Source organism: Ceratotherium simum, chromosome 12, assembly GCF_057802395.1.
Source record: "Ceratotherium simum simum isolate JZ-2026a chromosome 12, ASM5780239v1, whole genome shotgun sequence".
In the NCBI taxonomy this organism is placed as follows: Eukaryota; Metazoa; Chordata; class Mammalia; order Perissodactyla; family Rhinocerotidae; genus Ceratotherium; species Ceratotherium simum.
The window spans coordinates 27,340,514-27,353,718 of record NC_141911.1 but is presented as its reverse complement, the minus strand read 5'-3'; the positions used below and the strand labels follow the sequence as shown (position 1 = coordinate 27,353,718).

At 35.0% G+C, this 13,205-nt stretch overlaps 1 protein-coding gene across 13 annotated transcripts in view; it reads left to right on the top strand.

The window, feature by feature from the left end:
• RAPGEF2 (Rap guanine nucleotide exchange factor 2) overlaps nucleotides 1-13,205 on the top strand; it is a 243,450-nt gene that overhangs the window by 182,633 nt on the left and 47,612 nt on the right. For all 13 annotated transcript variants that reach the window (XM_014780249.2, XM_014780245.2, XM_014780250.2 and 10 more), the window contains one exon: nucleotides 10,655-10,786. In XM_014780249.2, coding sequence (XP_014635735.1) covers nucleotides 10,655-10,786 — 132 coding nt within the window. The remainder of the gene's footprint in view (nucleotides 1-10,654; nucleotides 10,787-13,205) is intronic.

Below are 13,205 nucleotides of genomic sequence, written 5' to 3'. Positions count from 1 at the left end.
TCAATAAATGTGTTTGACTGAATAAGTAAAGGAATTCTAATGTTTATTTTATCCAAATTGCACACAATCCTCTGAGGTCAAAATGTCATCCGAGGGCCGGCCCTGTGGCTTGGTGGTTAAGTGCGCGCGCTGCGATGCTGGCGGCCCGGGGTTCGGATCCCGGGTGCGCATCGAGGCACCACTTCTCCGTTCATCCTGAGGCCGAGTCCCACATGCAGCAACTAGAAGGATGTGCAGCTACGACACACAACTATCCACTGGGGCTTTGGGGGGAAAAAAATAAAATAAATAAAAATCTTTAAAAAAAAAAAAAAAAAAAAAATGTCATCCGAGCCCAAACTACTTCTCCTTAAGGAATTTAGAATTCCACTGTGGAGGATTTTTCACAAATAGGTCACAAAAATGATCACAGTGTTTGTATGAGTTAATATAATGCTAGCCGTTGTACCAAACCAAACAAAACATAATGGTTGAAACACAATAGGAGCTTATTCTTCCTTTGCATAGTCTGAAGCAAGCACTCTTGATCGGTAGGCAGTTCCCCTCTAAGCAGTGATTCAGGGATCCAGGTCCCTCCATTTTGTGGCTTCGTTGTCTAACCTTCAATGCAAAGCTTCTGTTGTCTTCTGACAGAGACTCTTTTGATGCAAGGGGAAAAGATCATGGTGCGTCTTGTGGAAGATTTTTATAGTAAGGTGTGGAGATGGCATACATCACTTCTGTTTGTTCATACTCCAAGGGCTTGAACTCAATTATATTGTCACATATGTAACTGTAACAGAGGTTGGAAAATGTAATCCAGCTGTGTTCCCTAGAAGAGGAGGACGTTGGTCAATAGCTAGCCAGTCTTGGCCATTTTATGGTATTTTATTGTATAGAGACCTAGGTACATTTGCGTTTGGATGTAAGGTAGCTTTTACAACTTTTAAAAAGTTAAAAATTACTTGTGGATTAATGTTTTTAATTCTGTGTGAGGCTTTCTCCCCAAACCGACTGTTTATTTTTGTTCAAAAAGAAGGCAGCTTAGGATCCTCCAAGGATCCCACAGGAATCTTTTTTTCTTGACTTTAAACACTCATTTCCCTAATTCCATACTCCCTTGAGCGTTTGTACAGCTGGGTAACGAAGCACAGTCCCTTTGGAACTCATCAAAGTTGTTGTCTAATTGGTCATAGAAACTGTCTTCTGATGTAAATAGAGTCAGGGTCCAAAGTAAAAAGGGTATACATTTTGGAGCCTCTTAACTGGGGGCTTTGGACAAGCCGGGTGAGCTGTTTGAGCTTCTATTCCTTCAGCAATTAAGTGCAGCACCTGGGCTCTTTACAAATATTAGAACAAACAGGCGTCAAATATTCAGCACATTCCTCATTACATAGTACATGCCCCCAGAATAATGGCAGTAATTATTACTAACATGAAGAGAAAATGCGCAAAGGAGTTCGGGATTTAAATAGGTGAAATGCTACACAGAAGATGATTTTTAAATTACCTGACTCAGTGACAACAGTTGCCACGTATTTATTGAAAATTTCTTGGACTGAGTGATCTAGGAATATTTTTGGAATCCCTCAGAGAAATATGTGCTTTTAAGGTCAATGGTTATTGATGGTTGCAAATAACAAACTGAAAGGAAAAGGGATTATATGCTGTGTGTGTGTGTGTGTGTGTGTGTGTGTGTGTTTGAAGTGAGAATGGAGTGGCTATCACTTGAAAACCATCATAAAACTGTGTTTCTTAACAGGCATGAGAACATTTCATTTGGCTCTGCATATATTAATCAACAAGCTCAATATTTCTGTGGAAAATTATATACATAGTTTGGATCGTTTTGTTTTAGGTCTCAGATAAACAATTTCATTTTGAAAAAATAAAACTATCTTTCAGATGACAAACTTTCAGCGGTTCTGATATTAATTATAGAACTGCTCTCACTATGCCAGGTGTCTTTCTTTAAGGTGATGAAATTAGTTGACAAGCTTAAATTATAACTAACTCTGTGTATTGTGCATAATTTTTTTGTGATCGTCAAATGTTAGGGAAATCATAAATCAGGCAGGGTTTTGTTTCTGCCAAAATTAACTACCAGAAAAGGAGTTGCTTTCATCTCTTATATTATGAGGTTCTCTCTCAATTTATTTTAGCTTTTTTTTTTTTTAAACAAAAAAGTACTTTTCAATAAGGAACATAAAGCTGAAAAGACCTTAATTAGTGCTAGCTTGGAATGCTTATAAGGTCATGCTGTGGAATTGATATAAAGGAGTTAATGAAGTTTTACGTTTTACACAGATTTAATAATGATTCCTGGATACGTGATCTCAAAATTACGAGTACTGGGGGCCGGCCCGGTGGTGCAAGCGGTTAAGTGCGCGCGCTCCGCTTCGGCTGCCCAGGGTTCGCAGGTTCGGATTCTGGGCGTGCACCGACACACCGCTTGTCGAGCCGTGCTGTGGCGGCGTCTCATATAAAGTAGAGGAAGATGGGCATGGATGTTAGTTCAGGGCCAATCTTCCTGAAGAAAACAAAAGGGGAGGATTGGCATCAGATGTTAGCTCAGGGCTAGTCCTCCTCACAAAAAACAAAAAAAATTACGAGTACTGGCTATTACCATAAACATTTTAAAGATTAGTGTATAAAATAAATAGTAAACGATTGTTGTAAAGAACCTATAAGAAATGAAAAATCAATGTCACTAATGTTGTACAGCATCACATATAGATTCAAAAAAGTGATGTATCTCAAACAATTTAGAGGCGATGAAAACTCTGTTGGATGACTCAAAAAGTGGTTTTGTGATGTTAAAGTCATTGATATTGGAGACACAGATGTAAAGTTTTAGTAAATTTGTTTCCTGAAAGTGATAGTGAAGAATTATTTTAGATTAATATTTTTCTGTGTGATTTTGAAATTTGTATGAGAAACTACATTAGTAAATTGATATAAGCAGTCATTTGGCCATTTCATCAATATCCATGAGAGTTTTCAAGTCAACTAATAAATTAATAAATACATTGAAGTTTAATGTTTAAGTGTGTGTGCTCCAGAGCCAGACATCCAGAGCTGGAATCTCTCTCTGCCACCTTTTCGCTGTATGATCTTGGTGCAAATCACTTAACTTTTCTGTGTCTTAGTTTCCTCCTATCTAAAATGGTCATAATAATACCTACTTCATAAGATTGTTGTAAGAATTAAATGAGCTAATATATATGCAAGTGCTTAGAATAGGACCTGGCACATAGTAACTGGTATACAGGTAATCTTTTTATTGCCTTTTCTTTGAGAAAAATGGGGCATAGCCTTACACTTAAATCAGATCACACTTTCTCATCTTACTAGATTCTCCTTTTCTGTTTTCAAGTGAAGTTCATGTGGGTGTCCTTCTATTCAGTGCTTTCTTTCTACATTCCAATAGTGAAGGCTGTCTAAAAGTATTTGATTGAAAACATCAGTCGTGTAACCAACAGTCTTTCAATCAATTTACTAGTTTTGGTTGTTTATTTTCCTCATCAGGGGTTCTAGGTGTTTTATTTGTGTTCAAATTATCCCTATTTCATAAATGTAGGAATTAAATTTAGGTAGATTCTAATTTGCCCAACTGTAGCCAATGAAGTTTATGATCCATTTATGTGTTACTAACCCTAGAAAACATGAGGGTGGCCTTTCTGCCCTGGGCAGAGGGCTAGGTCACTGCAACATTTCAGTAGCTAATTCTAACACATAAAAGTTTATGTTTGATAGAAAGCCATGTGAAATATTCATGTATATAAGCTATATCTTAATCTCAAGTCCTCTCTGTTACAGATCCCTCTAAAACATTATTTTAATGCAGGAAAGAAGCTAGGAATTTTTGAAATAAAGCAGGATCACACTTGCACTTCCCCCCTGCACAGTGGCGTTTCTGTTCAGACTGTCCTCTAGAGGCAGTGTGCTCAGAATGGCGAGAATAATGTTTTATGGTTAAACACCTAGTTGACAGCATGTGTTTTGGAGGCTTTTGCAGTCAAACATAATAAGACTATATACACAAAAGCACAAACTCCCAAGGTGTTATCACTTTGAGAGAATTCTTAGCTATGAAAATTTGAATGTTTATAAAAGAGAGTAATTGGACTATAAGCGTATCATGACAATGAGGTTATTTACTTTGCAAAATTTAGTACAGTATTCTGAGCAGTGAGCTCCTCCATATGAATATAAATTATTTAAAATGTAATATAATAAGTAAACTGCTGTAACAGTAGTGTTAGTATGACAGTGTCAAAAATAAGTTAGTTTTTTGTTGGTTGGTTTTTCATTGAATTTGAAAAATATCTGACCTAAGATGATGGAAGACCTTGGCTGGAAAAATGACAGAGGGATCAAAAGGAACAGAGAGGCATCTGTAAGGCAGATTCTGTAGGTCACAATGATTATTTCATTTAGTCATTGTAGTATGTTATACTCATTTTATGGAAGAAACTAAGGTGCACAGAAGTTAATTAACTTGCTCAGGTTGCTTGACTTAGGAGGAAGTTGAACAGAAGATAACTCCATATATGTCTAATATGAGGCTTATGTCTTTGGAGCCTGGCAGGAAGCTGGGACAATGTTAAGTTCTTACAAATTGTTAATTTTTTGGCAGGTTTCTCCAGTAGATGTAAAGCAAATTTTTGTAGAACCATAACTGTAAAGCATAGTCATATCAATATTTTAAAATGCCTACCTATATTTTAATGAGAAATATTATTAGATCTATCAGTTTATTAAGTTATTATCTCATGAGTTAAATTATTTAATTTGAGATGAGATAATTATTTTAAAATAATTAAATTAATCTCATTAAATTATCTCATAAATTTAATAATTTAATAATTTTCTCTTTTGAGAAAACTTTGTTTCTTGCCTTTGTATATATATATTTAGGGAAAAAAATTGTATACTGTGCAAAAATCTTTCTCTTTACTTGGTGGAATACTGATGGATGAAGTATCCAAGGATGACTATTGGATCTAGAGCATATCTTAAGAGGGTATGAGGGAAGCAAAAGTTACTTGTGGTGAATAATATTCATGAGTCCAAATGTTTACTTTTTCTTGTGTTCTTAAAGAAATATGGTTTAGAGAAATAAAAGTTGACCATATTATAAAGCATTCTTTAAAATGAGCTGCTTAATAATATTCCTGCCTACTCAAGCTGTATGTAGAAACAAGTCAGAGAGTGTCAGATAGAGTAGTATCTGAAAAGATCAATAGTAAAAGAAAATCAGTTTGTGTGTTTGTGTGTGTGCGCGCAGAGAAAGAGAATATGTGAATTGCTTTTAAAACACAACTTGAGTTCTAAAGTGGGTAAGGGAAAAGTGTCTGCGCCTGGGTGACCTTGGCCACTGAAGCCCTTTCTGGGAGTAGCTCAATAACCTGCTGGTATCTAGTCTTAGATTCCAGCTACAGGAATTCTGGAGCTGGAAAGGATCTATGTCTTACATGGAGTCTGGCACGTGGTACTTTATAGCTAATACACTTCTGTAGTGATTTCTGTGTGCGAGGCTCCACTCTAAGTGCTTTATGCCCATTCATTCATTTAATCCTCACAGCAAGGTTTTCAATAAATGATGAATGAATGGAAAATATAGGAGACTGCATTTCCACTGATACCTCAGAGAAAAATAGGAAATGTGTCCAGTAATATACCAACTCTTCCTTGCAGAGCTTGAAAACGTGAACATAAAGAACACTCATAGAGCTAGCCCTGATGGCCAAGTGGTTAAAGTTTGGCGCTCTCACTGCTCTGGTGGCCTGGGTTCGCTTCCTGGTCACGGAACAACACCACCCGTCTGTCAGTTGCCATGCTGTGGTGACAGCTCACATAGAAGAACTAGAAGGACTTGCAACTAGGATATACAACCATGTACTGGGGCTTTGGGGAGGGGGAAAAAAAGAGAAAGATTGGCAACAGATGTTAGCTCAGGGTGAATCTTCCCCTGCCCCCCCCCCCCCAAAAAAAAGAACACTCACACAACTCCAGTGATAATATGGGGAAAACAGTATTCGTTTAGATAAATTGTTAGTGATACATCTTAATATGAAGTTAGCTTTTAGTCACTAAGTGTGATATTTCATTTACCTTAGGTAGTGTTACTCAAAATAAATTGCCAGGGAAGATCAGATAGATTCCAACAATCACCCCAAGCCTTGTGTGTTCTGTTGTAACTATTTCTTGAAATAAAGTGATTCCAAGGTTAGTTGGGGAAATTTTCAGTTAAATAAATTTCAACCGATGGTGGCAGTATTGTTTTGTGTTTTGTTTTTTAACTATTTCTCAGCGACCCCAAGATTATCATAATGCGTTGTGGAAAATGAAACTCTATTCCATTTCCATTACGTGTCCAGTAATATACCAACTCTTCCTTGTAGAGCTTGAAAACATGAACATTAAGCAGTCCTTTGTGGGGAGAGATGGAAGGGGAAGAAGGGCGGCCACCCTAGTCTCTACTACATTATCACAACGTTGAGGAATTTTACCAATTCAACAAAGTATTTACTTAGTGGTGTCAGAGACTTCAAGGCGTTCCACACTTATTGCATTTATGTTCAAAATGAGTTCATTTATTAGTAATTTATAAATGCCAGCCATTAGATTAATTAATAAATCAAAGACTATCAAATGCCTGTTCATGTATGAGACTCAAGTCTTTTTTGTAGTACTTCTTGTTTAAAGCTAATTGTTGTAGCATCTGTTTCTCCCAGAAAAGAAAACAAAACAAGCTATTATACAATTGATACTCAAATTTTACAAAACTATGATTAGTTTTAAATTTATGCTTACTTTATGCATTTAAGAATCTGATTTAAATATTACCCTTGTTTTTTATGTAGTTAGTGTTTACGGTTAAACTATGATTCAATCATTTGCCTAATAGTAGTTTATTACAATTGTGATTCACAAGTACTATCTTTTTAGGCATATAGGTTGCTTGATCCAGGAAAAATTTGAGCAGTATTATATTCAAATAATCAAATATTGAAATAAAGATATTTAAATGATAAAAAGAAAAATATGAGATTCCTTTGAATTGTGTTCTTAATGCATTGCTGTGAAATATATTGCTAAGATTAAGATGTATAAAATGTGTTAAATTTCCCCTTTAACTTATTTAATTATTATTTAATTTTATTCAGATAATTACTGTGTATAGTCCCAGCTTCAAAAAATTTTCTTATTTTTTGAACAGAATTTCTGTTATAAATGGTGGGTAGAGTCATAAGATAATTCACAGCCCCATTTTAATCTGAAATTTAATTAAACAACATACTGATAGTAATTTAAAGAGACACTGGGTCAAGCCTAGAAAAGTTTGGAATAAGTGAATCCTGTTGTCTTTGGCATATGTACTCCTTTTTTGTATATTTTACTCAGACCATGAGTTACTGTCTCCCTGGGGATTCTGTGTTACCCTATTGCTCTCAGGTTTAAACATGGGTGCCTGCGCCAGTGTTTGTACCCAGACTCCCAATCCCTATATGTTCATTTGCCTCTTAAAAACCCATGTCCTCTAAGCATGGGCTCAGGTCTCTATTCTAACAGAGTGTTATGGCTGGACCAAATGTATTTCAGACTCTTTCCCCTTATGGGAACAACTGCCACAACTTTTCCCATTCCATAACCTTGGCTGATGTGTACTATTAATAAAATTTAATCATCGTACTGTTATCTCAATCTATGGGGAAAAAAATTTAAGCTTTCTTAAACATGGTATCTATTCTAATATAAAGAAGTATTTAGTTAATACTAAATTGTATATGCGTGTATTCTAAGTTTAATATAACATTATTTCATACTGTTCTGCAAAGAACATAGGTGGTGGTGGGGAGATAAAAACCATGCTTAAAAAGCTATGTTTGATTTATTTTTCTATTATGCATAACACTTATTTCAATGACTTTTTGGGTAGTAGAAGTTACATTTGGAATTAGGAATGTCTTATTCCCCTTGATATTCCCTGCCCCTAACAGAGTGTCTGACATTGCAGATACTCAGTAAGTGTTTATAAAATAGAATTGAATTCTTAAGAGTGAAAGTATTTCTTCTTTTCTCTTTAGACAGTCTTTATGGTTCTCAGCCTAACATAGCCATGTAGTTCTGGTATTTGTGGCTCTAAGTAGACATAGATGAATAGATTGTGGTATATAAAGGCTGGATCCATGTCTCTTCTATTAGATTTGCAGCTCTATAGCTCCAAGTGCTTTCCACACAGTGAATTCTCAGTCAGGAAGGATGACCAGCTGATGGATACTGAAGAGGAGAGAGTCCTATGAGACTCGAATAAATAATTGTTTAGTGACTAAAAATTCATTAGATAGTTATATCTTCATTTGACATATTTAAGTTAATTTAAAAAATCACACTATGTGGCACATGTCAACCTGAGTCATGTCTATAAAAGATAATCAATAGAAATCAGTTTGTTGTTCTGTAATTACACGTATCGATTGATGCCTTTTAAAATCACTGAGCCATAGAGTAATGTTTCCCCAGTTGCCTTCTGTGGCGAGTGACTCAATTAAATGGAAACGTAGCTAGGATGATGAAGGATATTTATCCTGGCTTTGAACACATTATTTAATATCTGATATCTATCACTTAACTATACGTAAGATCATAGTCATTAATATATGTCTGTAAACTTCTGTTTTCAAATTGTTTCTGAAGAAATCCTACAAATATTTCACTATTCTACACTGTGAATAAAATACATAAATTCTCAGTTTAGAGGTATTCGCCTGTTTCTTATACGGAAATTGTTATTCTCTTTAATTTTATCTAATATTTCACAATGTCTTCAATTATCAATTTTTTTAAAAACACTCTTAGTGAGATATGTCATATTTGCAATGATTTCATACATTTGAATAAACATCTCACTTCTCTGAGCTCCTCCAACATATGTGTTTTTATCCATTTATTTGGCATCTAATCAGATGCCCCCTAATAAATGTGTTTAAATCTTTTCTTTGTATACCTTGTCTCCTATGAAGTTAAAAAGTATTATTTCTGTACAGATTTAGTAAATATTAAATATCATAATCTATTCATTGAGTGAGATCTGAATGATTGTGGGATATAAATACATTTTGCCTCTTTGTTTGGAACTTTGAGGTATAAAAACCCATTGGTCATTGTCATAAATCTGAATCAGCTCCCTGTGAAGCTTATTCTAAACTATGGAATGGCATCTTGTTTTTCGAAGGGGAGAGGGAAAGAGGGTCAAAGGACAGAAGGGAATGTTGCTAAGGTAACCTCGTATTTAAGTTTTATTTTAATCATTAGTCTTTATTATTATTCAACAGTTAAATAGGATCAATATGCAGGCAGGAAAGAGGGAATGTTATCAGTATTGCATGATGTCAGTTAGCATACGTTTTGAAGTGTCATGTATATTGGCCAATGGTATAAGAAGTGTGATATTATGGATAAATAGTGCCCTTTTTTTAATTCAAAAGAATTGGTAATAACTTATGAGTGTCAGATTCTTTTTTTTTTTTTTTAAGTTGTTGTTTTTGTTTTTTTTTTGTGAGAGAGATCAGCCTTGAGCCAGCATCCATGCTAATCCTCCTCTTTTTGCTGAGGAAGACCAGCTCTGAGCTAACATCTATTGCTAATCGTCCTCCTTTTTTTCCCCCAAAGCCCCAGTAGATAGTTGTATGTCATAGTTGCACATCCTTCTAGTTGCTGTATGTGGGACGTGGCCTCAGCATGGCCGGAGAAGCGGTGTGTCAGTGTGCGCCCGGGATCCGAACCTGGGCCGCCAATAGCGGAGCGCGCGCACTTAACCGCTAAGCCACCGGGCCGGCCCTGAGTGTAAGATTCTTAAGGGCAGTGTTTCTTTAGTGTCTCATTCACTGACTAGCACATAGTAAGAGAAAAAGTGCTCAGTAAATATTTGTTGAATGGGAAAATGTATGAATGTTTCCTTTTTCAATGCATTTTCTCTGCTATATGGGGGAGTGGTAGAAGCACTTGAGGGATGCATAGTGAATCTGTTCAATACAGACTATTTTTATTTAGAGTTTAAACATGAGCAAGTAGAGTATTGATATTTAGGTGTCATAGGTGAATGTTGTCTATAACGTTCTCAATTCAAAGTTGTTTGAGGGCATTCTTCTCTCTATTTTCTCCATAGAGCCCAGCACAGTTACTTGTATAAGAATACACTTCATCAATTCTAAGATGATCATTTTTTTCCCCACTTTTAAACATCATTTTGGCATACAAGAACCTCAAATCTGTTTTCTTATTAAAGCTGTTTCTTGCCACAAAGTTGCATTTGTGATGGCTAACAGATAGTAGTAAACGAATTTGCTCATTGGTGTGTAATTTGAAAATTGTAGCTCGTTGAATTAAATGCTCGTCCAAGTTCATCTTAACCATCAAACCCACCTATTTAAGCATTGAATTTAGTATTATTTAAGGTTCATTGAATGCCCATAAACTTTAAAAATTAATTTTATGACTTTTGGTAAATAAGACAGTATTTAGTAATTTGTGAACTTGAAAAAGAAGGATCTTTCCTAATAATATTTTTGGCTAAATAGTATGGGGTAGAGTATAATATTATTTTTAAATGTCTTATTGGAGTTCTTGATTCAAATTGTAATCCCAGTTTTTCCTGCTCCTTCCATAGCTTCCTGCAGATTTCACAAAACTACACCTTACTGATAGTCTCCACCCACAGGTGACACACGTTTCTTCTAGCCATTCAGGATGTAGTATCACTAGTGATTCTGGAAGCAGCAGTCTTTCCGATATCTACCAGGTAAGAAGGTGTTTTCCTTGTCATTTGCTTTATTTTCATGTATTCTAAGGAGTTTTATGATTCTTAATTGATAGCATCTATAAAGTAAATATATGTGTATATTATATGTGCATACGTGTACAGAAAATGTTAATGTTTATGCTTCACACAGACATATAGTATGTTATATGTTTGTTTTAGGAAGTAGAACTAGTGTCTGATTGTATTTGCCTCTGCTCTGTAATGAATTTTAAATAGAGTCATTACAATGGAAATGTTACTCTTGACGTTAAATATTTTATTAATTTTACTATAGGTATATTAGGTTTATGACTCTTTCATGACTAAAACTGTAGGAGAAAACAACAGAATTATGCTTTTATAGTAAGTTTTTCTTATTAAAGTCTTGGGTATGACAAAAGGGAAGAGATGATTAAGATTGGATCATTGAATTGTTTTTCTTGAATTTTTTAAATTACCTATAGATTAGTTAGGTATTTAAAATAAATTTTTATGATACTGATGGATAGAAAAAAACTAAACTATGGAATTCCAAAAATGTTTTAAAAGCAAAGTAGTTTTAATTGTTAAGGAATAGTTCATTGGCTTAGAAAGTGCAAATTTAGGAAAAGTGACTAAAAGATGCAAGAAAGGTCCTTTTTAGGGGTCTTTAAATACAGATTACTAATATGGGATTTTGGATGGTTTCAAACAAAAAGAATATAATACTCACTTTGCAAAGTGTAATTCTTGGCTTCTTAGGAATCGTGGTATGAGATGACCATAAAAGTACCTTTCTTTAGAAACAAGTGTTTCTAAAGTGTTACAGGGTCGTTGATGTATTTAGGCAGTGCTAAGTTTCTATTTTTTTAAAACAATTACTGAAAGTAACTAAACAATTAGAATACCATCAGGGCAAAACATATTTGTGTAAGTCCTAAATTTAGTATATCTTAGAAAATTAATTTTCTTTTAAGGAGGTAATAGGTACACACTTTTCTATAATTTGAGGGTGTTGTAGAGAACTTACTAATAGTTGACAGCCACAAATGCAATTATTTGCAGATTCTTGGCTGATTAAAAATTTCTTTATTATTTTGGAATAATAAATATAATTATCTGGCTCTTTAAAGTAACTTTTCAGATTTCTACTTTGATGCCTTAAGTGTTAACATGTAATTAAATCTTTAGAAAGTAATCCCATTTTCAAATGTTACAGGAGGAGAAGGTGGTGGATCAGAGTAAATTTACTCTCCGTCCCTCACACCCCCTGCCTATTTTTAGAAGTTGATTTTTTTAATGTTTATTCAAAAGTATCCCTTATAATAGAATAATGACCAGTATAAGTAAAAGCTGTGCTTTAGCTTATCTTAATTGAAACATCATGATAGAGCTCTTGTCTTATAAACTTTGAGATGATTATACATTTTAAAGATCTGTAGTGGGAACACAGCTTGAGGTTGTAGCAGTTATCACTGCTTTCTTCAAGTATATACAAACCTGAATGGAACTTCTATAAGGTCAACTTATAAAGTTGTTTATATAATTTATTGAGACATATTCTGAGGGGAATTCTAGCTTTATATGTTACTACCTTGAGTAGGCTGGGGTAAGTTCATGAGGAAATCCTTGCTGGTCCTTCTGCTGTCCTCAGCTACCATCAGAATGTCTGTGAATCGAGAATGTGGGTCAGAACTCCAAATTGCTCTGACATGGCTGGAGCTTGCAGCCTATAGTGGGACTTTCTCTTGGGGTATAGATGGAAAAGAAGATCCCTGTGTATTTTGATTCACTTTAGTTAAGTTGCTAGGCTATTCATTTCAAACTTGATGACAGGCATATAACCTGTTAAGTTTATATCCTTTATAAGGAAAAATCCATTGATGTATCTAAGGATTTAATTATTGGCTATACAAAACTTAACATTTAATAGAGAGATCCCCAATAGATCATCTCTATTATATTTAAATCAGAAATTCTTAAGATGATAAGAAATCTGAGAGATGCACCTGGTTCAGTGACCAATCTTGTATTTGAATCCCCTGCTACTCTCCTGTCAATCACTCATCCAGTTTATTCTTGAACAATTCCAGGGATGGGCAACTATCTCCCATAGCAGCCCATCTAATCTTTGTACAATTCTGACTTAGGAGAAAGCTGTCACATTGAAGTGAGTATAAATGCTCACGAGATGGACACAGTGAAGTTGAAGTTGAGTGCTGTGTACAAGAGAGAAAAGAGTAGAATAATTTTCCTGAGAGGGTGAGGGGAGAGGAATTCAAGAGCAAAGTGGAATAACTAGCTTTAAGAAAAGAAACTCTCTTCTGTTGTAACAGGGACATATCATGGTAGGTTTGGAGTGGGGAATTTGGGAGTTGAGGGAGTTTCTATCTGTTGGCTTCTGTTTTTCTCTCTCAAGAGTTAAGTTCATTTGTTGAGA